Source organism: Oncorhynchus mykiss, unplaced genomic scaffold, assembly GCF_057628025.1.
Source record: "Oncorhynchus mykiss isolate SJ-2025 unplaced genomic scaffold, ASM5762802v1 scaffold96, whole genome shotgun sequence".
NCBI lineage: Eukaryota > Metazoa > Chordata > Actinopteri > Salmoniformes > Salmonidae > Oncorhynchus > Oncorhynchus mykiss.
The window spans coordinates 817,501-845,427 of record NW_028322095.1 but is presented as its reverse complement, the minus strand read 5'-3'; the positions used below and the strand labels follow the sequence as shown (position 1 = coordinate 845,427).

Below are 27,927 nucleotides of genomic sequence, written 5' to 3'. Positions count from 1 at the left end.
TGTATGGCAGTCTAATGACAGGTGTGTATGGCAGTCTAATGACAGGCGTGTATGGCAGTCTAATGACAGGCGTGTATGGCAGTCTAATGACAGGCGTGTATGGCAGTCTAATGACAGGCGTGTATGGCAGTCTAATGACAGGCGTGTATGGCAGTCTAATGACAGGCGTGTATGGCAGTCTAATGACAGGCGTGTATGGCAGTCTAATGACAGGTGTGTATGACAGTCTAATGACAGGTGTGTATGGCAGTCTAATGACAGGCGTGTATGGCAGTCTAATGACAGGCGTGTATGGCAGTCTAATGACAGGTGTGTATGACAGTCTAATGACAGGTGTGTATGGCAGTCTAATGACAGGTGTGTATGACAGTCTAATGACAGGTGTGTATGGCAGTCTAATGACAGGCGTGTATGGCAGTCTAATGACAGGCGTGTATGGCAGTCTAATGACAGGCGTGTATGGCAGTCTAATGACAGGTGTGTATGGCAGTCTAATGACAGGCGTGTATGGCAGTCTAATGACAGGTGTGTATGGCAGTCTAATGACAGGCGTGTATGGCAGTCTAATGACAGGCGTGTATGGCAGTCTAATGACAGGCGTGTATGGCAGTCTAATGACAGGCGTGTATGGCAGTCTAATGACAGGTGTGTATGACAGTCTAATGACAGGTGTGTATGGCAGTCTAATGACAGGCGTGTATGGCAGTCTAATGACAGGCGTGTATGGCAGTCTAATGACAGGTGTGTATGACAGTCTAATGACAGGTGTGTATGGCAGTCTAATGACAGGTGTGTATGACAGTCTAATGACAGGTGTGTATGGCAGTCTAATGACAGGCGTGTATGGCAGTCTAATGACAGGCGTGTATGGCAGTCTAATGACAGGCGTGTATGGCAGTCTAATGACAGGTGTGTATGGCAGTCTAATGACAGGCGTGTATGGCAGTCTAATGACAGGTGTGTATGGCAGTCTAATGACAGGCGTGTATGGCAGTCTAATGACAGGCGTGTATGGCAGTCTAATGACAGGCGTGTATGGCAGTCTAAAGGTGGCAGTTGGCACATATGCTGTACATTCTCTGGGGAACAGGGAGAACATTCTCTGGGGAATAGGGAGAACATTCTCTGGGGAACAGGGAGAACATTCTCTGGGGAATAGGGAGAACATTAAACCTTGTTTTAATTATACTATTTTCTATGCAGTCTTCTTTCATAGCTTATGATGAGCACATATTTACTTGTCAGTTTAAGCCAATATACTTTTTTAGAGTTAATTTATTTCCTCAAAGCTTGTGCCAAGACCAAACACAGACTTGACTCACTGTGGTTGTCAATACTGGCAAATATTTTACCACACACACACACACACATATATATATATACACACGACTCATCTGATTTCAGGAACAATAAAGCAGTCCTTGTTTGTCTCCGTGAGTCAATCTGTTTTATTGCGAAATCTTCCCCCAGCATGTGAGACGCTTTTAAAAATAGCTTTAAAACCCTGGACTGTTTTCTTTGGAAACACAGGAGACTTCCTCTCTCCTTCGCACACACACACACACACACACACACACACACAGCAGACGTTCTCCTGTTTTTCTTAGCCAGTGATGGTTAACTTGGGAGGACATTTTTTCACAGTTGGTCCAACGGGGCTTGTGGTTGCCGTGGACACCTAAATAGAACACAGGAGGTGAATCGTAGACGTTTGCAGGCACGCTGTGGCTTCCTACCCAGACTGGATTTACTTTACAGCCATTGGAAACCTGTCTGAGAAAGAGGAGGATCTCACTCAGTCCTGGACCAGACCAGACCAGACCTGTACCAGACCAGACCTGGACCAGACCTGACCTGACCTGGGGTTGTTTTAGACCACTGAAATAGACTGAAGGACCAACACTAGACTTGGGGGCAACAGACACACACTGGGCTAGACCGAGGGGCAGCAGACACACACTGGGCTAGACCGAGGGGCAGCAGACACACACTGGGCTAGACCGAGGGGCAGCAGACACACATTGGGCTAGACCGAGGGGTAGCAGACACACACTGGGCTAGACCGAGGGACAGCAGACACACACTGGGCTAGACCGAGGGGCAGCAGACACACACTGGGCTAGACCGAGGGACAGCAGACACACACTGGACTAGACCGAGGGGCAGCAGACACACACTGGGCTAGACCGAGGGACAGCAGACACACACTGGGCTAGACCGAGGGACAGCAGACACACACTGGGCTAGACCGAGGGGCAGCAGACACACACTGGGCTAGACCGAGGGGCAGCAGACACACACTGGGCTAGACCGAGGGGCAGCAGACACACACTGGGCTAGACCGAGGGGCAGCAGACACACACTGGGCTAGACCGAGGGGCAGCAGACACACACTGGGCTAGACCGAGGGGCAGCAGACACACACTGGGCTAGACCGAGGGGCAGCAGACACACACTGGGCTAGACCGAGGGGCAGCAGACACACACTGGGCTAGACCGAGGGGCAGCAGACACACACTGGGCTAGACCGAGGGGTAGCAGACACACACTGGGCTAGACCGAGGGACAGCAGACACACACTGGGCTAGACCGAGGGACAGCAGACACACACTGGGCTAGACCGAGGGGCAGCAGACACACACCGGGCTAGACCGAGGGACAGCAGACACACACTGGGCTAGACCGAGGGGCAGCAGACACACACTGGGCTAGACCGAGGGACAGCAGACACACACTGGGCTAGACCGAGGGGTAGCAGACACACACTGGGCTAGACCGAGGGGTAGCAGACACACACTGGGCTAGACCGAGGGGCAGCAGACACACACTGGGCTAGACCGAGGGGCAGCAGACACACACTGGGCTAGACCGAGGGGCAGCAGACACACACTGGGCTAGACCGAGGGGCAGCAGACACACACTGGGCTAGACCGAGGGGCAGCAGACACACACTGGGCTAGACCGAGGGGCAGCAGACACACACTGGGCTAGACCGAGGGGCAGCAGACACACACTGGGCTAGACCGAGGGGCAGCAGACACACACTGGGCTAGACCGAGGGGCAGCAGACACACACTGGGCTAGACCGAGGTACAGCAGCTACCCACCGTTGCCTCTGACACTGGAGCTGCTTAATGTGACTAGGTCCCACCACAGTGTTGTTAGTTTGGGATCTCAGTATGAGTGTGCTGTGGTAGTCTGTGGAACTCTGGAACCCACATAGAGGACCTTCTCCTTTCTCTCTTCTCTGCACATCTTCCCAGGTTGTAGCTGGAAAAAATACAATGTACTTTCTATTTTGGACTCATTCACTCACTCACTCACTCACTCACTCACTCACAAAACAGGGACTTTGTGTGGGGTCTCTGTCCGTGAACAATTAGCTGTGTTAAATCGGGTTGCCCCTTTCACTGACAGGCTGAGTGGCTTGTCTTCTCTCTTTCTTTCTCTCTCTCTCCTAACCTGCTAAAAATATTGGTGATAATAGTATCAATGGTTCATGCTATTTCACACTGCTGGTTGCTGTGAGCTTATGGATGTTTAGTTTACCCACCTGCCCTTCAAACTAGTACTCATATAGCGTGGTGCAGTGTGGCTGAACCACACACAAACCCTCCCCTGGTACCATACTTTTGGGTAAGAAAACACACATGCGAACACACACACATTCAACATCTAGTTCTAGAATGCTGTAAATCAATTTACCCCTCTTCACCTCCTTTCCCATGGCAACGGTAAGTTGTCAGAGAAGCCTGCTCCTGAGCTCTGGGTTTTAAGCCTAAATGAAAATAACAAATAATAACTAGTTGCTTAATTTATACTATGCAAACATAAACTCCTAGCTGTTCCAGATAAAGTACCAACTATGGTTTCATTCAGTTGAAAAGCGTTTTTATCTGAGAGAATTTAGTTTGGAAGTTCTCAAAAGAACCTCTTTAGTATTAAAATAAATTGGATTTCATTCTGAACCAACCTACTTTGCCTGATGGGGAGCAAAGATGTGACAAATGAGTTAAAGAATTTCATGTCTCATATCATTATGTTGAAATACACAATATATACAAAAGTATGTAAACACCCCTTCAAATTAGTGGATTTGGCTATTTCAGCCACAACCGTTGCTGACAGGTGTATAAAATCGAGCACACAGCCATGCAATCTCCATAGACAAACATTGGCAGTAGAATGGCCTTACTGAAGAGCTCAGTGACTTTCAACGTGGCACTGTCATAGGATGCCACCTTTCCAAAAAGTCAGTTTGTCAAATTTCTGCCCTGCTAGAGCTGCCCCGGTCAACTGTAAGTGCTGTAATTGCGAAGTGGAAACGAGCTTCATGAAATGGGTTTCCATGGCTAAGCAGCCACACACAAGCCTCAAATCACCATGCGCAATTCCAAGCGTTGGCTGGAGTGGTGTAAAGCTCGCCGCCATTGGACTCTGGAGCAGTGGAAACACGTTCTCTGGAGATGAATCACGCTTCATCATCTGGTAGTCCTATGGACGAATCTGTGTTTGGCAGATGCCAGGAGTATGCTACCTGCCCCAATGCATAGTGCCAACTGTAAAGTTTGGTGGTGGAGGAGGAATTGGGCTAGTCCCCTTAGTTCCAGTGAAGTGAAATCTTAACGCTGCAGCATACAATGACATTCTAGACAGTTCTGTGCTTCCAACATTGTGGCAACAGTTTGAGGAAGGATCTTTCTTGTTTCAGCATGACAATGCCTCTGTGCACAAAGCGAGGTCCATACGGAAATGGTTTGTCGAGATCCACGTGGAAGAACTTGACTGGCCTTCCAAGAAGTGTAGAGGCTGTTATAGCAGCACAGGGGGGGACCAACTCCATATGAATGCCCATGATTCTGGAATGAGAACAGGTGTCCACATACTCTTGGTCATGTAGTGTACCATAAGCATCATGCCTCAACTCCCGAAACATAAAACCATTTTCCCTATCCTGGCACACACCAGATTTAACATTCACATTTTTACCAATCCTCTTTTAAGGAACAGGCTTCTGAAGGGAAATTTGCTGACAGTTTTCATGTGCGGATAATCTGGAAAGATTGAGGCAAACTTTCCTCTTTACTTTGAAGTGCCCAGTCCAGTTAATGATTCTGCAAGGTTAATGGAAATGTGGCACAGTCACACACACCCCAACCAGACAGGCGGGCGGGGAGGTTTGTGCCAGGACTTTTATCATGTTAATGATATCTGAGTGAGACTGACTAACAAAATCAATGGGGGCCCCCTGGAGGTCAGGGGCCCCTGGACACATGCCCTGTGTGCCCAGTTGGTATTCGGCCATGATAGCTGGCTAGACTCATTTACCAATGTAAAAATGGCTAACTAACATGGATAATTGAGTGACTATCAGTGGCTGACATAACAAGAGAGAAACTGTTGATGCACAACCACATGTAGAAATTGCACCTTGTGTATTCTACTATTCTAACTGTCAACAGGAAGTTGAGACCCCGACTGAGTTCTAAAAACAATTCAACACACTTCGGTCAGGTTATGTATGTCTCTTGGAACCGGCTCTGTCTGGATCATCAGGGTCAAACATAAAATAATGTACTTGGCATGAAGAGACAAAGTGTGGTTAAATATTCCTAACTTCCCCCAACATACTGCATGCTGGTATTCCATGCACAAGGCCAGGAGGTTACCTCTAGCCCGGAAAAGCTCCTGTCCCTAATGATGAAATGCTATATACTGTGTATATATATATATATATATATATATATATATATATATATATATATATATATATATATATATATATATATATAAACCAGTAAAATTGTAATTGTGTACTTTTAGAATCAACCTTTCTACACGGTATGGTATTGTATATACTAGTATTGGTTGAATGAGGATGTGTTTGGACACATGCCATTCTCTGGGCCTTAATGTTAGTTCCATGACCCTAAACAAACATTCTCTCACCACAGCATCAGGCATTTATGACTCTGGCTACTCAACAAGCTACACATTAAACCAGAGAGGGAGAGAGAGAGAGAACTTTCTCATGCTCTATGTTCCCCAGCTACCTTACTGTTATTCTTTTTATGGCCCCAGCATTGTAAAGGCAGATATTCCTGACCTTGGGAGTTGGACTTTGCCATGTGACATTCTCAAAACACTTGGTACTATAGAAATCAAACAGAACAGCAGGTTACTGAACATCATCGTCAATACCTCAAATATCTTCCAGAAGGATGATGGACAATCAAAGGTTGGTTTTCTCTGATATGGTTTCTTCTTCTAAGAGGTTTGTTTTGGGGAGATCTTCCAATAACTCTTCATTGCAGTCTCTTCACAAACTTCAAGCAACAGTGGGACTGAAATGTCTGTCAAATATCTAGGTTCTGTGAAGATCCTCAGTGGTGTAAAAATATCTAGGTTCTGGGAATATCCTCAGTGGTGTAAAAATATCTAGGTTCTGTGAAGATCCTCAGTGGTGTAAAATATCTAGGTTCTGTGAAGATCCTCAGTGGTGTCAAATATCTAGGTTCTGTGAAGATCCTCAGTGGTGTAAAATATCTAGGTTATGTGAAGATCCTCAGTGGTGTAAAATATCTAGGCTCTGTGAAGATCCTCAGTGATGTAAAATATCTAGGTTATGTGAAGATCCTCAGTGGTGTCAAATATCTAGGTTCTGTGAAGATCCTCAGTGGTGTCAAATATCTAGGTTCTGTGAATATCCTCAGTGGTGTAAAATATCTAGGTTATGTGAAGATCCTCAGTGGTGTAAAATATCTAGGCTCTGTGAAGATCCTCAGTGATGTAAAATATCTAGGTTATGTGAAGATCTTCAGTGGTGTAAAATATCTAGGCTCTGTGAAGATCCTCAGTGGTGTAAAATATCTAGGTTCTGTGAAGATCCTCAGTGGTGTAAAATATATAGGCTCTGTGAAGATCCTCAGTGGTGTAAAATATCTAGGTTCTGTGAAGATCCTCAGTGGTGTAAAATATCTAGGCTCTGTGAAGATCCTCAGTGGTGTAAAATATCTAGGTTCTGTGAAGATCCTCAGTGGTGTAAAATATCTAGGTTCTGTGAAGATCCTCAGTGGTGTAAAATATCTAGGTTCTGTGAAGATCCTCAGTGGTGTAAAAATATCTAGGTTCTGTGAAGATCCTCAGTGGTGTAAAAATATCTAGGTTCTGTGAAGATCCTCAGTGGTGCTTTGACAAATCCATTGATGTTGGATTAGGTGGGGATTGGATAGTGGATCTGAAAACGTGCTGATCACCAGCATTTTGTCCAGAGAGTGCACAGCTGAATCACTGCTTTCTCTTTAATGAGCACTTAGTATAATGTACAGGATTGTCTTTATAGCTTTATGGGGATCATTAGACTGAATGCTTTGGTTTTAAATGAATTAAACATTCTACATTGTTGTTCGGAGGCGCCACAGACTGCAGATTTAAAACCGGTTGTGTACTAACTCATCTTGGCACTGGCACAGCTCCAGAACTCATAGCGTGGGACAGTCTCTCATTTAGCAGTTTCTCCATGCACTCTCAGCACAGACAGACCGGTGGAAATACTACGGTGCGCGCACAAACACACACACTCTAGTCTACACACATTCCACACACACTTGCAGACGCTTGTGTTACGCGGACTCGACTAGATACAGTAGCAGCTGGCGCTGCGAACTCAAGTCAACAAGAGGAAACATCCACGAGTCGTGACATCCTCGGAGTCGGCTCCGTTTACACATCCGTACTCCACTCGCATACTCAGACAGACAAGGACCCTTTCGGGACAGCTTCAGTTTTACTGTCTACCTTTGCCAACTTTCTATAAACCAAGAAGGATTGAAACACAGATTTTGATATAATTTTTCAGTGCGTGTTGGAGCGCCTATATATTATCTTTGTGGCATGTTGTAGCGCACCGCCAGAGGAAGACAGCGACCATACACGTGGGTACCTTTTATAAACGTCCGCTGTGTAGCTTATTGACTTGATTTGCCTAACGTTAGTGGTGGTTGTCAACTCCGTCTGTAGCCATGATATAAAGTTGTCGAATGATACCGTGCCTTGTTATAAATAGATAGAATATATACCGAAATAGCGATGCAACACCAGAGCAGTAGCATAGGCTGTCCAGACTGTCTCCGGGATTGGTTTTAGGTGTGTGTCTGCAGCGTTCCGGAGAGAGGTGAGACGTTGGCGGTTTCAGAGACGCGGGCACCCGTATGTCCTTTGACCTTGTCCTTTGTATCTTTTAGGGGAGACATATTGATATACTGTCAAAATGTCAACAAAAAACAACAATCTAAACGTGTTGGATGACAGAGACTAATGGAGTAGGGAGACAGTTGAGAGCTCTGGGACTGGCAGGGACACCTCAGGGCTTCATACCCTCTTCTATCCCTCTTCTGCATGTTTGGTGAAGGTCAGGTTTGGCAAGTTAACGGTACAAGGGTGATGGAGTTCTCATTTTTTATACTTCGACTTGATTTGATTAAAACAAACTTTAATGGATAAAAAAATATATAAAGAAGTAAAAGTACAAAAAAAATCAAATAAAATAGAGGGATTGATAGAGGATATTAACCTGGTTCAAGGGGAAGTGTTGGGTAGAGGATATTAACCTGGTTTAAAGGGAAGGGTTGGGTAGAGGATATTAACCTGGTTTAAAGGGAAGGGTTGGGTAGAGGATATTAACCTGGTTTAAAGGGAAGGGTTGGGTAGAGGATATTAACCTGGTTTAAAGGGAAGGGTTGGGTAGAGGATATTAACCTGGTTTAAAGGGAAGGGTTGGGTAGAGGATATTAACCTGGTTTAAAGGGAAGGGTTGGGTAGAGGATATTAACCTGGTTTAGGTTTAAAGGGAAGGGTTGGGTAGAAGATACCAACTACCAACCCGATTTATGGTAAGGGTCCTTGGGAAAGAGGTAAATAACTTGATTAAAATTAGAAAGTAGGGGATGGAAACGTATTCTTCAGGATACTGGAAGGGGAGTGGTGGTTTGTGATTTTTGAGTGGTGGGATGAATGTTTGTGGTTATCGTTGATTTTGTTTGGGAGACAGTCAAGATGGACAGTACCTTTTTATATGGGGAACACAGGTAGATCTCTGATCTGGATTGATCAATACTGCCATGTCATCAATGAGAATTAAACTTAGTGAATGTGTATGCTATAGGTTATGTGAGCACGAGCACCTGTATAGGTCAAGTAGAGTAGATCATTGGAGGGACTTGTTGGCATAATATGACTGTTAGGCCTGTATCCCCACTGCCCTTAAAACAGCATCCCAGTAAGCGTTTTGATGTCTTTTGGACATCTCTTTTTGGTCCTATTTTTTTAAATTTCATCCCCCAGGGATGTTGAATTTTGGTCCGGACAAAATCTGAACCAATCCTAGACATCTATGTTTCACAGGTTTGGACAGCAGTGTACAGTAACTTAGTACAGAAAAGTAAAGTATACTCTACTGTACTCTACTGAATTAAACTATACTCTACTGAATTAAACTATACTCTACTGAATTAAACTATACTTTACTGTACTCTACTGAAATAAAATGTATTGTACTGAATTAAACTATACTTTACTGTAGTGTACTCTAATGTACTGAATTACTCTACTGTACTCTACTGTAATTAAACTCTACTGTATTGTGCTCGACTGAATAAAACTACTGTACTCTACTGTGCTAAACTGTGCCGTACTGTACTGTGATGTTCAAACTTGTGAAACAGCCTAGAAGTCTATGATTCGTTCAGATTTGGATCTGGTTTGCACCGGCCAAATTTTTACTTGTTTGGGGGCGGAGCTCATTAGAATAATATCCAGCATGCTTTGCAAGTGTTTTTGTTTTTTACATTTACATTTTGGTCATTCAGCAGACGCTCTTATCCAGAGGAACTTACTGCATGTGATAGATAAATATTTGGTTGCGATCTACAATTGGTTCCTCTTTCCTATTAAAACCTGTCTAAGCCAGAGGGTGGGGGTTCTACTAAGGATCATTTAGCTGTTTGAATTTTGAATTTTAAGACCCCTTGAAGAATAAAAAAAAAAACAGAAGAAAAATATGATTGGATGAATTTTTTGGGGACCTTACTGCTATTAGCATATTCAAATGCCTCGAATAACAGATTCACTACATGGAACAACAGATCTAAAGGAAGTTTGTTCTGAAGTGTCTGTCCAATATCTGAGAGAAATATGAAAGATCAGGATTTTACATGTATTTAACCCCTTATTTTTGTCACTAAACAGTCTCCATTACCTCCGTTCATTTTTTCAACTGGTACCATGGGACCATGGGACCTTCAGACAAGTCACTTAACTGTAATATAATGCTTACTTATTATAATTGAGAATGTATATCAGTTGAAATTTGGCCATGGAATTAATGATCGAAAAATAAGTATTTTCAAATGCACCTGATTTCAACGTCCAGAAAATGGGCTATTTTCAACGTCCGGAAGATTCATATTTTCATCACCTAAAATGTACCTGATGTCAATGTCTGAAAAATAGTTGTGAAATATGTATTTTCAATGGCCTTTTGCTTAGTGGGATATGGTTGTCCTCTTAAATGTGAGTTTGATAGGTTTATAGAAGTTCGCATCCTTCCTCTTGACCTGATTTATGTTGATTTATGCGTTACCTGTCCACCGCTGCAGTGGCACACTGTGACCAGCAGGTGGAGACAAAGTTCAGGAACTCTGATGGAATTAGAATTGTCACCTTTTTTCCCCTACTTTTTCAAACTGTTTTACCTGCAGGCTGCATGCTCGGTTGGAAATAACACGACACTAACACTAGCTCATTATTATTATTATGTTGGGTGCTGTGGGTAGTAATGGTCAGGACTGAGTGTTGCCCTGGTGCCAGTCAGTGTGACTGGGATGAGTGAGTTAGTGTTGGGTGTCCTCCTGCATTATCTTGGATCAGGGTTAGTTTTCACTTGGGGAACTTCCTGCTATCTGTTTACACAGTGGTGATGGCAGGGAGCCCACTCATGTTACTACTAGAGACCAGATGGAGAGAAGGGGGGGGGGGAGAGGTAGAGAGCGAGATGAGAGAGGGGAAGACTAGAGTGAGGGAGAGAACAATAGAGAAAGGAAGTCAAGAGGCAGAGAATCCTAGAGCAGGTCCAGAGATGAGAGGGAGCAGCCGCAGCCCAGATGACATCTCCATACCAGGGTTTGTTCCTGGTACCAGAGAGGTTGGATGGAAACCTGTGGAATTGCAGCCTAGAGCAGCAGACTTTAAGCAGGGGATTGGCTGTAAAGCTGCTGTGTGCCTTTCGGCTGTTCTGTCAGCTGTGACTGTGTGATGTGGTGTCCAGGACTAGAGCCTGGGACCGCGGCCAAGTCTGACTTCTGACTGGCCATTGGCCCAGAGTGGCAGGTGGAACAGGGGCTGTAGCCAGTAGCCAGACAGGTGACAGGAGAGAGGCCAGGAACATCAGAACACTTCCTGGAGCAGAGTTGAGTCTTAGCAGAATCATTCTAGTAACTTGGGCAATGCAATCATATTGAATTAAGTTCTACATAAATGATTTACTATACATTGCCTATATTTTTTAGCAAGAACATTGTGAACAAATAAACAGCATATGTAGTTAGCCCCCTCCCCATAGTTACAGTATAGATACAATCTTCTGTTTTAGATTCTGTTGAAACATTCTCTGACTTATTCTGATGGTTCAGTTCATTGGGTGTGATTACTGTCTGAAATATGAAGGGTTGAGAATATAGAAACATCAAGCACGTGTGATGTTTTGAGGTTTGAGTCGGGCACCTCCTCGGCTACCTCGGCTAGACTCGTTCATGAGGACCCGTCGTCTGTTTTATGCGGAGGATCTCAAGCACCTCTTTAGGGAGTTTCATGGAAGAGAATCAAGTGTCTCACTACAGTGTGTGTGTGTGTGTGTGTGGTGACTACACCCCTATTCATTTAATTATAATATTTTATTGGGTAGGAGTGCTGAGCTGCCACCTCTCTGGCATCCGTCAGAAGGTACCCAGGATGCACCCTGTCCCCCCCCCCCCCTCTCTCTGTCTGCCTTGGAATATATTGATGTCTCTGGTTTGATCTCCAAACATTTTGGTTGGCCCTGCATTCCAGGCTCTCTATGACCTCTACTGTGATGAGAAACAGACAGACGGTCAACTAGAAGACTGGATTTAAGTCTATTATGTAAAACGCCTGATGCCTCTGAAAGTAGTGTAGCTAATGTTGTAGTGTCAGACACTAGCTTTGAGTCTCTGAGAATGTAAAGTCCAAATCTCTGAGTAAACCACGACTTAAACATGTTTCTATGTGCCATCTGCCATAGTAGAATGGCCCCTTTATTTCAATGAACTTGTTGACCTCAGTTCTTTGATCTAGTCGACAGAGACACACGCTACTCCTGTCTCTCAGTGGGGTATCAATCATTCTGCATCATAGCCTTTTGAACCCAGTTCAGTCTGTGTGGGGGGCTGTGTTGGGGGACTGGGCACAACAACCCAAAACACACACAGTCACGGAACACAGATTACAACTGAGGAGAAACAAAGAGGAGAGGAGGAGAGCGTCGCACGCTAACCAACTGTTGGATCTCTGACAGCGTCACACGCTAACCAACTGTTGGATATCTGAGAGCGTCGCACGCTAACCAACTGTTGGATATCTGAGAGCGTCGCACGCTAACCAACTGTTGGATATCTGAGAGCGTCGCACGCTAACCAACTGTTGGATCTCTGACAGCGTCACACGCTAACCAACTGTTGGATCTCTGACAGCGTCACAAGCTAACCAACTGTTGGATATCTGAGAGCGTCGCACGCTAACCAACTGTTGGATCTCTGAGAGCGTCGCACGCTAACCAACTGTTGGATCTCTGACAGCGTCACACGCTAACCAACTGTTGGATCTCTGACAGCGTCACAAGCTAACCAACTGTTGGATATCTGAGAGCGTCGCACGCTAACCAACTGTTGGATCTCTGAGAGCGTCACACGCTAACCAACTGTTGGATCTCTGAGAGAGTCGCACGCTAACCAACTGTTGGATCTCTGAGAGCGTTGCACACTAACCAACTGTTGGATCTCTGAGAGAGTCGCACGCTAACCATCTGTTGGATATCTGAGAGCGTCGCACGCTAACCAACTGTTGGATCTCTGAGAGAGTCGCACGCTAACCAACTGTTGGATCTCTGAGAGCGTTGCACGCTAACCAACTGTTGGATCTCTGAGAGAGTCGCACGCTAACCAACTGTTGGATCTCTGAGAGCGTCGCACGCTAACCAACTGTTGGATCTCTGAGAGCGTCGCACGCTAACCAACTGTTGGATCTCTGAGAGAGTCGCACGCTAACCGACTGTTGGATATCTGAGAGCGTCACACGCTAACCAACTTGCATATCTGAGAGCGTCGCACGCTAACCAACTGTTGGTTCTCTGAGAGCGTTGCACGCTAACCAACTGTTGGATCTCTGAGAGCGTCGCACGCTAACCAACTGTTGGATCTCTGACAGCGTCACACGCTAACCAACTGTTGGATCTCTGACAGCGTCACACGCTAACCAACTGTTGGATCTCTGACAGCGTCACACGCTAACCAACTGTTGGATCTCTGAGAGCGTCGCACGCTAACCAACTGTTGGATCTCTGCGAGCGTCGCACGCTAACCAACTGTTGCATATCTGAGAGCGTCGCACGCTAACCAACTGTTGGTTCTCTGACAGCGTCGCACGCTAACCAACTGTTGGATCTCTGAGAGCGTCGCACGCTAACCAACTGTTGGATCTCTGAGAGCGTCGCACGCTAACCAACTGTTGGATCTCTGACAGCGTCACACGCTAACCAACTGTTGGATATCTGACAGCGTCACACGCTAACCAACTGTTGGATCTCTGACAGCGTCGCACACTAACCAACTGTTGGATCTCTGACAGCGTCACACGCTAACCAACTGTTAGATCCCTACTGTGACGTGGTAGTTTGTTTTCCTCTTGCAGTGCTGGGTGAATGGTAGTGCAACAGGGGAAGAGGCCTTGGTACATGTTTGCCCCCTGTGGGTTATTGTTGTATGAAGTCATATGTACATAGAAGTGTGAAGTGTATGAATCAGAGTTGAGATGAGGCGACTATGGGAAGGCATTAATAGGAAAGGTTTAATACAATGTGTGAAAAAACAGAATAATTTTGCAATAAGAGTTGATGTAAAGAAATGTCTGTGTTAAAACAGGTTATATCCACGTTGAGTCCTCTAACCAACTCTATGGATAGAGCATGTTCTGAACTGTCTGTGTTAAAACAGGTTATATCCACGTTGAGTCCTCTAACCATCTCTATGGATAGAGCATGTTCTGAACTGTGACTGGTGTGCTTTCTTGTTGTTTGTGAAAGATGCTGGCTGGACACCGGTCCCTAGGTCAAGTTCAGTCTCTGACCCCCACCCCTCACCTTTGACCCCTCACCTCGGATGGAAGAACGCACCCATTCCTTTAGGAGGTGAGAGACCACAAGTCACTGCCCCTCTCTCCGTGCACACACAGACACACACACACACACCACAGACACAGACACAGACACACACACACAGACACACAGACACAGACAGACACACAGACACCGACACAGACACACAGACACAGACACACAGACACACAGACACAGACACACAGACACAGACACACAGACACACACACCACAGACACACAGACACAGACACAGACACACAGACACACACACCACAGACACACAGACACACACAGACACAGACACACAGACACATATATTTTGTCCATAATAAATCAAATCCATTACAGGTCAACATGTAAATATTGCTCCCAGCGTTGATCAAAGCTCAGAACACTTATGTTGTTGATCGGACTGAGTTGTCATCGCGCCGGCCTCTTTGAGAACGAGCGGAGTCACAAACAGTGCTTTGTTCGTTACGTTCTCCTGCCTCCTCCTGATTGGTTCCCCAGAGTCCAGCGGCTAACTCCGCCCTCCACAGGACTGAGACGTGAACTGAACTAGCGAAGCGTCCAGTCGGCTCAACTAGGCAACTAGAGGCTGCTGACAGTGTGTTTGCGGCAATTTTAAAACTGTCCAGTGACTCCTTCCGTGTCTACAGACACCCACCCAAACAAACAAAAAAAAAACGACTCACGAGTGCACAATTGGTACATAGTTGCTAATAGATATGTCACTCAGGTAGGTGGCTAGCTGCCGACAGAGACTTCTAGTATCGTAGTGTTGAAGTGCTCTGGCTGGTATTACTGAACCAGAAGGATGAAGTGAGAAGCGAGTGTTGAACGGAGCAGAAAAATACTTTCTTTACAGAAGGTAGGCTACTGAGACAGTGATATGGTGCTCAGTGGTGAGGCTGCAATGCATGCAGGAGGAAGCAAACACAGAGAGAGGGGTTAGTACAGTGGTTACCAATCTTGGGGTCGGGGCCCCATGTAGGGTCCCCTCAGAAAATCTGTACGAATTTTGTCAAACAAGTTAGGAACTTACATGTTTCAATATGAACATCTCAACATGGCCTATCTCCCCAATAAGGCCTACATTACAATGATATCAACATGGCCTATCTCCCCAATAAGGCCTACATTAAAATGATATCAACATGGCCTATCTCCCCAATAAGGCCTACATTAAAATGATATCACCATGGCCTATCTCCCCAATAAGGCCTACATTAAAATGATATCACCATGGCCTATCTCCCCAATAAGGCCTACATTAAAATGATATCAACATGGCCTATCTCCCCAATAAGGCCTACGTTAAAATGATATCAACATGGCCTATCTCCCCAATAAGGCCTACGTTAAAATGATATCAACATGTGATATCAACATGGCCTATCTCCCCAATAAGGCCTACATTAAAATGATATCAACATGGCCTATCTCCCCAATAAGGCCTACATTAAAATGATATCAATATGGCCTATCTCTCTCTCTCTCCCTCTCTCTGTGTCTCTGTGTCTCTCTCTGTCTCTTCCTGTTTCTCTGTTTCTCTCTCTCTCTCTCTCTCCCTCTCTCTCTGTTTCTCTCCCTCTCCCTCTCTCTCTGTTTCTCTCCCTCTCCCTCTCTCTCTGTTTCTCTCTCTCTCTCTCTCCCTCTCTCTCTGTTTCTCTCCCTCTCCCTCTCTCTCTGTTTCTCTCTCTCTCTCTCTCCCTCTCTCTCTGTTTCTCTCCCTCTCTCTCTGTTTCTCTCTCTCTGTGTCTCTCAAGTCAATTCAAGGGGGTTTATTGGCATGGGAAATGTGTTTACATTGTCAAAGGAAGTGAAATGGATAAACAAAGGTGAAATGAACAACAAATGAACAGTAAACATTACACTCACAAGTTTCAAAGGAATAAACACATTTCAATGTGCAAAAGGGAAAATAAATAAGCATAAATATGGGTTGTATTTACAATGGTGTCTGTTCTTCACTGGTTGACCTTTTCTCGTGGCAACAGGTAACAAATCTTGCTGCTGTGATGTCACACTGTGGTATTTCCCCCAGTAGATATGAGAGATGATCAACATTGGGTTTGTTTTGTAATTCTTTGTGTGTCTGTGTAATCTGAGGGAAATATGTCTCTCTAATATGGTCATACATTTGACAGGAGGTTAGGAAGTGCAGCTCAGTTTCCACCTCATTTTGTGGGCAGTGGGCACATAGCCTGTCTTCTCTTGAGAGCCATGTCTGCCTACGGCGGCCTTTCTCAATAGCAAGGCTATGTTCACTGAGTCTGTATTTAGTAAAATATTTCCTTAATTTTGGGTCAGTCCCAGTGGTCAGGTATTCTGCCAAGTAGCATTCCAGCTTGCTCTGTTTTTTGGTAAATTCTTTCCAATGTGTCAAGTGTCAAAATCTTTTTGTTTTCTCATGATTTGGTTGGGTCTTCTGTCTCTCTCTCTTTCTGTCTCTGTGTGTCTCTCTTTCTCCACCATCTCTCTGTGTCTCTCTCTTTCTCCACCATCTCTCTGTGTCTCTATCTTTCTCTGTCTTGTCCCTCTCTCTCTTTCTCCATGTTGCCCCTCTCTCTCTTTCTCCACCATCTCTCTGTCTCTCTCTTTCTCCACCTTCTCTCTGTGTCTCTCTCTTTCTCCACCTTCTCTCTGTGTCTCTCTCTTTCTCCACCTTCTCTCTGTGTCTCTCTCTTTCTCCACCTTCTCTCTGTCTCTCTCTTTCTCCACCTTCTCTCTGTGTCTCTCTCTTTCTCCACCATCTCTCTCTGTCTCTCTCTTTCTCCACCATCTCTCTGTGTCTCTCTCTTTCTCCACCTTCTCTCTGTGTCTCTCTCTTTCTCCACCTTCTCTCTGTGTCTCTCTCTTTCTCCACCTTCTCTCTGTGTCTCTCTCTTTCTCCACCTTCTCTCTGTCTCTCTCTTTCTCCACCTTCTCTCTGTGTCTCTCTCTTTCTCCACCATCTCTCTCTGTCTCTCTCTTTCTCCACCATCTCTCTGTGTCTCTCTCTTTCTCCACCTTCTCTCTGTGTCTCTCTCTTTCTCCACCTTCTCTCTGTGTCTCTCTCTTTCTCCACCTTCTCTCTGTGTCTCTCTCTTTCTCCACCTTCTCTCTGTGTATCTCTCTTTCTCCACCATCTCTCTCTGTCTCTCTCTTTCTCCACCTTCTCTCTGTGTCTCTCTCTTTCTCCACCTTCTCTCTGTGTCTCTCTCTTTCTCCACCATCTCTCTCTGTCTCTCTCTTTCTCCACCATCTCTCTGTGTCTCTCTCTTTCTCCACCTTCTCTCTGTGTCTCTCTCTTTCTCCACCTTCTCTCTGTGTCTCTCTCTTTCTCCACCTTCTCTCTGTGTCTCTCTCTTTCTCCACCATCTCTCTGTGTCTCTCTCTTTCTCCACCTTCTCTCTCTGTCTCTCTCTTTCTCCACCATCTCTCTCTGTCTCTCTCTTTCTCCACCATCTCTCTGTGTCTCTCTCTTTCTCCACCATCTCTCTCTCTCTTTCTCCACCATCTCTCTCTGTCTCTCTCTTTCTCCACCTTCTCTCTGTGTCTCTCTCTTTCTCCACCTTCTCTCTCTGTCTCTCTCTTTCTCCACCATCTCTCTGTGTCTCTCTCTTTCTCCACCATCTCTCTCTCTCTTTCTCCACCATCTCTCTCTCTCTTTCTCCACCATCTCTCTGTCTCTCTCTTTCTCCACCTTCTCTCTGTGTCTCTCTCTTTCTCCACCTTCTCTCTGTGTCTCTCTCTTTCTCCACCATCTCTCTCTGTCTCTCTCTTTCTCCACCATCTCTCTGTCTCTCTCTTTCTCCACCTTCTCTCTGTGTCTCTCTCTTTCTCCACCTTCTCTCTGTGTCTCTCTCTTTCTCCACCATCTCTCTGTCTCTCTTTCTCCACCATCTCTCTGTGTCTCTCTCTTTCTCCACCTTCTCTCTGTGTCTCTCTCGCTCCCTATATCTTTCTGTCTACTCTCGCCCTCTCTTTCTCCCTCCCTCTCTCTGGGGGAAGTTTCCGGGACAAATAAGAACTTCATAAATGTCAGATGTTAATGTTTGAAGGCTGAAGGGCCTGTAACTATGTCAGGTGTGTCCCTGTATAGCTGGTGTGTAGACAGCAGTGAGTTTTTACCCAGCACCACTAAATCACATTACAGAGAATGTGTTGAGTCAGGGATACTTCATTAGCTTCTCAACTGCCTTTATATTAAACATAACAACTGAGGTGTGTGTGTGTGTGTGTGTGTGTGTGTGTGTGTGTGTGTGTGTGTGTGTGTGTGTGTGTGTGTGTGTGTGTGTGTGTGCGCGCGTGCGTGCGTGCGTTGAAGGAGTAGTGACATCAAAGAGAAACAGACATTCTTAACCAGGTTAATGGGTGATGTTGGTCTACAGCCAGGGGCTCGTCCAGCACAGGGCTCGTATTCAACACAAATACATCGATTAGTAAGATAAATGATCTGTAATCGCCGTCTGAGTCCAAGACGTAAACACAAGTCTCCCTGATTACATTTCAAATGAGACCACATTCCAGGGGCTCGTCCAGGACAGCGGGAGGGACGGAAGCGTCATGGAGGCTGTGTGTGTGTGTGTGTGTGTGTGTGTGTCTTGGAGGCTGAGGTTGGTAATGTTAATTCTTGACGCTACTCATCCCTTAAGCGGGATAGTTATCATCAGCAACCGCTGAATAGCATGGCACCTCAGTCAAATAATATTACAAAAAATATTCATATTCATGAAATCACAAATGCAATATTGGAAAACACAGTTTAGCCTTTTGTTAATCCACCTGTCGTCTCAGATTTTGAAATGATGCTTTACAGCGAAAGCAATCCAAGCGTTTGTGTAAGTTTATCGATCACTAGACAAAACATTAAGTACACTTTTGAATACATTTAACTGATGTTGTTGGATGGGGAGAGATGGGATTTTAATATGGCCTAGTGTTTTACCTTGCATATTGACACAGAACAGAACATTGAGTAGAGTACAATTTACAATATTGAACTCTCTGAATATCTTCGTCTTTGTACAATCCCCTGAAACAGTACGTTGTCTATAGACCCTGAAACATTCTACAGTATGTTGTCTATAGAGCCTGAAACATTCTACAGTATGTTGTCTATAGACCCTGAAACATTCTACAGTATGTTGTCTATAGACCCTGAAACATTCTACAGTATGTTGTCTATAGACCCTGAAACATTCTACACTATGTTGTCTATAGACCCTGAAACATTCTACAGTATGTTGTTTACAGACCCTGAAACATTCTACAGTATGTTGTCTATAGACCCTGAAACATTCTACAGTATGTTGTCTACAGACCCTGAAACATTCTACAGTATGTTGTCTACAGACCCTGAAACATTCTACAGTATGTTGTCTATATACCCTGAAACATTCTACAGTATGTTGTCTACAGACCCTGAAACATTCTACAGTATGTTGTCTACAGACCCTGAAACATTCTACAGTATGTTGTCTACAGACCCTGAAACATTATACAGTATGTTGTCTATATACCCTGAAACATTCTACAGTATGTTGTCTATAGACCCTGAAACATTCTACAGTATGTTGTCTATATACCCTGAAACATTCTACAGTATGTTGTCTATATACCCTGAAACATTCTACAGTATGTTGTCTATATACCCTGAAACATTCTACAGTATGTTGTCTGAAGATCATGAACATTCTACAGTATGTTGTCTACAGACCCTGAAACATTCTACAGTATGTTGTCTACAGACCCTGAAACATTCTACTATAGACCCTGAAACATTCTACATTATGTTGTCTGAAGATCCTGAAACATTCTACAGTATGTTGTCTATAGACCCTGAAACATTATACAGTATGTTGTCTACAGACCCTGAAACATTCTACAGTATGTTGTCTACAGACCCTGAAACATTCTACAGTATGTTGTCTACAGACCCTGAAACATTATACAGTATGTTGTCTACAGACCCTGAAACATTATACAGTATGTTGTCTGAAGATCCTGAAACATTCTACAGTATGTTGTCTATAGACCCTGAAACATTCTACAGTATGTTGTCTACAGACCCTGAAACATTCTACAGTATGTTGTCTGAAGATCCTGAAACATTCTACAGTATGTTGTCTATAGACCCTGAAACATTCTACAGTATGTTGTCTACAGACCCTGAAACATTCTACAGTATGTTGTCTGAAGATCCTGAAACATTCTACTATAGACCCTGAAACATTCTACATTATGTTGTCTGAAGATCCTGAAACATTCTACAGTATGTTGTCTACAGACCCTGAAACATTATACAGTATGTTGTCTATAGACCCTGAAACATTCTACAGTATGTTGTCTATAGACCCTGAAACATTCTACAGTATGTTGTCTATATACCCTGAAACATTCTACAGGATGTTGTCTATAGACCCTGAAACATTCTACAGTATGTTGTCTACAGACCCTGAAACATTCTACAGTATGTTGTCTGAAGATCCTGAGACATTCTACAGTCTCTCTCTCTCTCTATCATTCTCTCTTTAAGCTGCAGTGTGGGTTTTAATAGAGGAGAGTAGTGAAATATGCTGCTGTGTAGTTAAGGTAATGTATTGAGCTTGTGGCACAAACAAAACAAAACACACACACACACACACACACACACACACACACACACACACACACACACACACACACACACACACACACACACACACACACACACACACACACACACACACACACACACACACACACACACACACACACACACACACACACACACACACACACACACACACACACACACACACACACACACACTTCTCCTGAACACAGAGGGAGAGTAAATATGCTTGTCACCTTTAAAACGTCAGGCTGGGCTGAATAGATCCTTTGTATATCGTTAGCTGGTACTCACTGGCCCTCACAGGGCTTAGTTTGGCTGGTGCAGTCTGGAGGAGAGGGGAGAGAGAAGGAGGGGAGGGGAGAGGAGGAGGGGAGAGGAGGGGGGGATATAGAGGAGGAGGGGAGAGAGGAGGGAGAAAGAAGGAGGTGAGAGGAGGAGGGGAGGAGAGGAGGAGGGGAGGCGAGGGGATAGAGAGGAGGAGGGGAGAGAGGAGGAGAGGAGGAGGGGAGAGAGGAGGTGAGAGGAGGGGGAGGAGGTGAGAGGAGGGGGAGGGGAGATTGAAGGAGTGAGAGGAGGGGGAGGGGATAGAGAGGGGGAGGAGGGGAGAGGAGGAGGAGGAGAAAGTAGAGGAGGGGGGAGGGAGGAGTGTGAAACTTAACCCTGTCCTGTCTGGATGGCTGTAGTTTGTCTTCACCTCTGTCCTACATCAATGCTGCATCATGGAGTGGGGATACTATGTACCAATCTATTTACTGGAGTAAGTGCTGTTTCTAGTGATTATCTTCTAGTTGTTCCTGTTAGATTTACACAGTCTTGTGGTCTATTGATTGATTGGTTTATGACTGTAGGCTTTTGAGGGATTTTAAAACTCCGTGACACCAGTTCATTCACAGTATGAGTACCAACTTGTGTTACAGTCAGTTACTCAGCAGTTGGTCAGTAGTGTACAGTCAGTCACTCAGTAGTTGGTCAGTAGTGTGCAGTCAGTCACTCAGTAGTTGGTCAGTAGTGTACAGTCAGTCACTCAGTAGTTGGTCAGTAGTGTACAGTCAGTCGCTCTGTAGTTGGTCAGTAGTGTACAGTCAGTCACTCCGTAGTTGGTCAGTAGTGTACAGTCAGTCACTCAGTAGTTGGTCAGTAGTGTACAGTCAGTCACTCAGTAGTTGGTCAGTAGTGTACAGTCAGTCACTCAGTAGTTGGTCAGTAGTGTACAGTCAGTCACTCAGTAGTTGGTCAGTAGTGTACAGTCAGTCACTCAGTAGTTGATCAGTAGTGTACAGTCAGTCACTCAGTAGTTGGTCAGTAGTGTACAGTCATCCCACTCTGGGCTGTGAAGTCTTGCCATTTGTGGTTGTCGCCATTGTTCCTGCCTGTCGGGGCAGTGAGAGGAGGAGACCTCTCTAACACAGAGGAACAGGGCAGTGAGAGGAGGAGACCTCTCTAACACAGAGGAACAGGGCAGTGAGAGGAGGAGACCTCTCTAACACATAGGAACAGGGCAGTGAGAGGAGGAGACCTCTCTAACACATAGGAACAGGGCAGTGAGAGGAGGAGACCTCTCTAACACATAGGAACAGGGCAGTGAGAGGAGGAGACCTCTAACACAGAGGAACAGGGCAGTGAGAGGAGGAGACCTCTAACACAGAGGAACAGGGCAGTGAGAGGAGGAGACCTCTCTAACACAGATGAACAGGGTAGTGAGATGAGGAGACCTCTAACACAGAGGAACAGGGCAGTGAGAGGAGGAGACCTCTGTAACACAGATGAACAGGGTAGTGAGACGAGGAGACCTCTAACACAGAGGAACAGGATAGTGAGAGGAGGAGACCTATAACACAGAGGAACAGGGTAGTGAGAGGAGGAGACCTCTAACACAGAGGAACAGGGTAGTGAGAGGAGGAGACCTATAACACAGAGGAACAGGGTAGTGAGAGGAGGAGACCTCTAACACAGAGGTGCTTTGAAAGGAGGGGGAACAGACAAAGGTTAAGGATAGTTTCCTGTCCCCTCTAGTTAGCTAATGTGTCTGTTATAGACAGCTGTGTGTGTGTGTGGTGTGAAAAGAGCTGATTTTAATTGGAAAGAGGAAGTGTGTGTGTGTGTGTGTGTGTGTGATTACAACATGTCTATATGTATGAGAAAGAGAGAGGAACAGAAACAGAGGAGGGATATTCACTGCACAGCAGCAGGAGAGAGGAGTTGGTTTGTCTACAAAACACTATAATAACCAGCAGGGTCACACGGCAACTCCCTGCCAATCAGAGACTGACTGCCTCCCTGCCAATCAGAGACTGACTGCCTCCCTGCCAATCAGAGACAGACTGCCTCCCTGCCCGAAGAGCAGTGCAGAGAGAGAGAGAGAAAGGAGGAGAGGGAGGAGGAGAGAGAGATGTAAGGAGTGGGGGGGTATACTGCATCTTGCTGGAGGGACACCTCCTCTCTCTCTCTCTCTCTCTCTCTCTCTCTCTATTGCGTGCAACTTCTCTCTCTCTCTTCCCCCTGCCTTATCTCTCTTCCTCTCCCTCTCTCTCTCCATCTCTCTCTCTCTGTAAGCGTAGTTCTTCCTGCAGTCTGAGCCTGAGAGCACTGAGCTCTCTCTCTCTCTCTCTGTGTGTTGAGTTGTGTTCTGACCATGAGGACTCTCCATAGGTTGAAGTTGATGAGTTCCCCCAGCCTCAGTGACCTGGGGAAGAGTGACAAGGCAGCGTTGGAGGAGAGAGGGACACAGCAGAGAAAAGCTGGGGCTAACGCCACCTGGAACAGGTACTGTAGTCGAGACTCTGTGTGTGTGTGTGTGTGTGTGTGTGTGTGTGTGTGTGTGTGTGTGTGTGTGTGTGTGTGTGTGTGTGTGTGTGTGTGTGTGTGTGTGTGTGTGTGTGTGTGTGAACAGGAGGTACTGTAGTCTAGACTCTGTCTGTGTGTGTGTGTTTTGTGTCAGTCAGTGAACAGGAGGTACTGAACTTACTCCTTCCTTGTTGTGAAACTGCACTGACCGTTAAAAAGGACAGAGATGTGGTTGTTTGTCAGTCGGTCGTCTCTGTCCCTGTCCTCTGAGATCTACACAGCTCTGTCTATGTCCCTGTCCTCTGAGATCTACACAGCTCTGTCCCTGTCCTCTGAGATCTACACAGCTCTGTCCCTGTCCTCCGAGATCTACACAGCTCTGTCCCTGTCCTCTGAGATCTACACAGCTCTGTCTATGTCCCTGTCCTCTGAGATCTACACAGCTCTGTCTATGTCCCTGTCCTCTGAGATCTACACAGCTCTGTCTATGTCCCTGTCCTCTGAGATCTACACAGCTCTGTCTATGTCCCTGTCCTCTGAGATCTACACAGCTCTGTCTATGTCCCTGTCCTCTGAGATCTACACAGCTCTGTCTATGTCCCTGTCCTCTGAGATCTACACAGCTCTGTCCCTGTCCTCTGAGATCTACACAGCTCTGTCCCTGTCCTCTGAGATCTACACAGCTCTGTCCCTGTCCTCTGAGATCTACACAGCTCTGTCCCTGTCCTCTGAGATCTACACAGCTCTGTCTATGTCCCTGTCCCTGTCCTCTGAGATCTACACAGCTCTGTGTCTGTCCCTGTCCTCTGATATCTACACAGCTCTGTCTATGTCCCTGTCCTGTCCTCTGAGATCTACACAGCCCTGTCCCTGTCCTCTGAGATCTACACAGCTCTGTCTATGTCCCTGTCCTGTCCTCTGAGATCTACACAGCTCTGTCTATGTCCCTGTCCTCTGAGATCTACACAGCTCTGTCCCTGTCCTCTGAGATCTACACAGCTCGGTCTATGTCCCTGTCCTGTACTATGAGATCTACACAGCTCTGTCTATGTCCCTGTCCTGTCCTCTGAGATCTACACAGCTCTGTCTATGTCCCTGTCCTCTGAGATCTACACAGCTCTGTCTATGTCCCTGTCCTGTCCTCTGAGATCTACACAGCTCTGTCTATGTCCCTGTCCTGTCCTCTGAGATCTACACAGCTCTGTCCCTGTCCTTCTCCTGTCCTCTGAGATCTACACAGCTCTGTCTATGTCTCTGTCCTGTCCTCTGAGATCTACACAGCTCTGTCTATGTCCCTGTCCTGTCCTCTGAGATCTACACAGCTCTGTCCCTGTCCTGTCCTCTGAGATCTACACAGCTCTGTCTATGTCCCTGTCCTGTCCTCTGAGATCTACACAGCTCTGTCTATGTCCCTGTCCTGTCCTCTGAGATCTACACAGTTCTGTCTATGTCCCTTTCCTGTCCTCTGAGAACTACACAGCTCTGTCCATGTCCTGTACTCTGAGATCTACACAGCTCTGTCTATGTCCCTGTCCTGTCCTCTGAGATCTACACAGCTCTGTCTATGTCCCTGCCCTGTCCTCTGAGATCTACACAGCTCTGTCTATGTCCCTGTCCTGTCCTCTGAGATCTACACAGCTCTGTCTATGTCCCTGTCCTCTGAGATCTACACAGCTCTGTCTATGTCTCTGTCCTGTCCTCTGGGATCTACACAGCTCTGTCCCTGTCCTGTCCTCTGAGATCTACACAGCTCTGTCTATGTCCCTGTCCTGTCCTCTGGGATCTACACAGCTCTGTCTATGTCCCTGTCCTGTCCTCTGGGATCTACACAGCTCTGTCTATGTCCCTGTCCTGTCCTCTGAGATCGACACAGCTCTGTCTATGTCCCTGTCCTCTGGGATCTACACAGCTCTGTCTATGTCCCTGTCCTGTCCTCTGGGATCTACACAGCTCTGTCTATGTCCCTGTCCTGTCCTCTGAGATCTACACAGCTCTGTCTATGTCCCTGTCCTGTCCTCTGGGATCTACACAGCTCTGTCTATGTCCCTGTCCTGTCCTCTGGGATCTACACAGCTCTGTCTATGTCCCTGTCCTGTCCTCTGGGATCTACACAGCTCTGTCTATGTCCCTGTCCTGTCCTCTGAGATCTACACAGCTCTGTCTATGTCCCTGTCCTGTCCTCTGGGATCTACACGTCTCTCTCTGGGATTTCCTTGAGAATGTCACACTGAATAAGCATTACTATAAGCATTACTGCCATTACTATTCCTAGTCTCATGAAGCCGCTTCCCAAATCAGAAAGGTCATTCATTCCTCAGTGACTTACAGACTGTGTTGCAGACCTGGGATCAGTGTGCTTTGTGATGACCTCTATATAACTGAGCAGAGAACTCTGAATAACTAACAAGACTTCTACTAGTCACGTCAGATATACTAGCACGTTTACAGCACGTGCTGTAATCCCCACTGCTTCTTAACACAGCGCGCATCCAACCTGGAAGCCAGCCGCACCAATGTGTCGGAGGAAACACCGTGCACCTGGTGACCTGGTCAGCGTGCACTGCGCCCGGCCCGCCACAAGTGTTGCGATGAGACAAGGTTAGGGCCAAACCCTCCCTAACCCGGACGACGCTGGGCCAATTGTGCGCCGCCCCATGGGCCTCCCGGTCGCGGCCCGGCTGCGACAGAGCCTGGGTTCAAACCCAGAATCTTTAGTGGCACAGCCAGCACTGCGATGCAGTGCCTTAGACCACTGCGCCACTCAGGAGGCCTAGGTTATGGAAATGTTAGTTAATTTAATGTCATTATGTGTCAACCCCCAGCACCATCACTAGACAGTATTGAGTTCATGGTTATGATGCTGTGGTTAATGAATACATGAGCATTGACTAAGGGTAGCGAACACTAGATTGAAGGATGGATGGATGGATGGATGTCTGGATGGATGGATGGATGGATGATGGATGGATGGATGGATGGATGGATGGATGGATGGATGGATGGATGGCTATGTAGATGGATCGATGGATGGATGGCTATGTGGATGATGGATGGATGAATGTCTGGATGGATGGATGTCTGGATGGATGGATGTCTGGATGGATGGATGTCTGGATGGATGGATGTCTGGATGGATGGATGTCTGGATGGATGGCTATGTAGATGGATGGATGGCTATGTGGATGATGAATGTCTGGATGGATGGATGTCTGGATGGATGGATGTCTGGATGGATGGATGTCTGGATGGATGGATGTCTGGATGGATGGCTATGTAGATGGATGGATGGATGGCTATGTGGATGATGGATGGCTGTGTGGATGGATGGATGGCTGTGTGGATGGATGGATGGCTAGATGGATGATGGATGGCTGTGTGGATGGATGGATGGCTGAATGGTTGGATGGATGGATGGATGGCTGAATGGTTGGATGGATGGATGGCTGAATGGTTGGATGGATGGATGGCCGTGTGGATGAATGGATGGATGGATGGATGGCTGAATGGTTGGATGGATGGATGGCCGTGTGGATGAATGGATGGATGGATGGATGGCTGTGGGTATGTGAAACTACTGTGTGAGTGATAATTGGACTGTACGTTCTGATCATCTCTCTATTGTTTGTTTGTTTGCTGCAGCTGCTTTCTCCCCTGCTGTACTCTAACACTGTCTCCCGTTGTGTGTGTGTGTGTGTGTGTGTGTGTGTGTGTGTGTGTGTGTGTGTTCCTGCAGCATCCACAATGCGGTGATAGCTGTGTTCCAGAGGAAAGACCTGGGAGAGAATGACCTCTACATCCTCAATGAGGGAGTCAGGTGACATACTGTATAACCTCTGACCTCTACCTATACACTTCTATTGCTCTCTGTCTCTCTCTCTCCCTCTCTCTCTCTGTTTCTTTCGCTCCCTGTCGCTCTCTCTGTTTTTCTCTCTCTTTCTCTCTCTCTCTGTTTTTCTCTCTCTCTGTTTTTCTCTCTCTGTTTCTCTCTCTCTTTCTCTCTCTATTTCTCTCTATTTCTCTCTCTCTGTTTCTCTCTCTCTGTTTCTCTCTCTCTGTTTCTCTCTCTGTTTCTCTCTCTCTGTTTCTCTCTCTCT

At 46.0% G+C, this 27,927-nt stretch overlaps 1 protein-coding gene across 5 annotated transcripts in view; it reads left to right on the top strand.

Annotated features, from left to right (window-relative positions):
• Positions 1 to 5,990: 5,990 nt before the first annotated feature.
• LOC110490677 (proline-rich protein 5) overlaps positions 5,991 to 27,927 on the top strand; it is a 65,141-nt gene continuing 43,204 nt past the window's right edge. Inside the window, exons 1-4 of one of the 5 annotated variants that reach the window (XM_090228727.1) lie at positions 5,991 to 6,238; positions 14,372 to 14,476; positions 23,699 to 23,812; positions 27,567 to 27,647. In XM_090228727.1, the coding sequence (XP_090084853.1) occupies positions 14,448 to 14,476; positions 23,699 to 23,812; positions 27,567 to 27,647 (224 nt within the window). In that variant the 5' untranslated portion in view covers positions 5,991 to 6,238; positions 14,372 to 14,447. Of the gene's footprint in view, positions 6,239 to 7,513; positions 7,935 to 14,371; positions 14,477 to 23,204; positions 23,441 to 23,698; positions 23,813 to 27,566; positions 27,648 to 27,927 lie in introns of those variants that run through there. The other 4 variants (XM_090228726.1, XM_090228728.1, XM_090228730.1 and 1 more) reach the window with 4 other exon arrangements.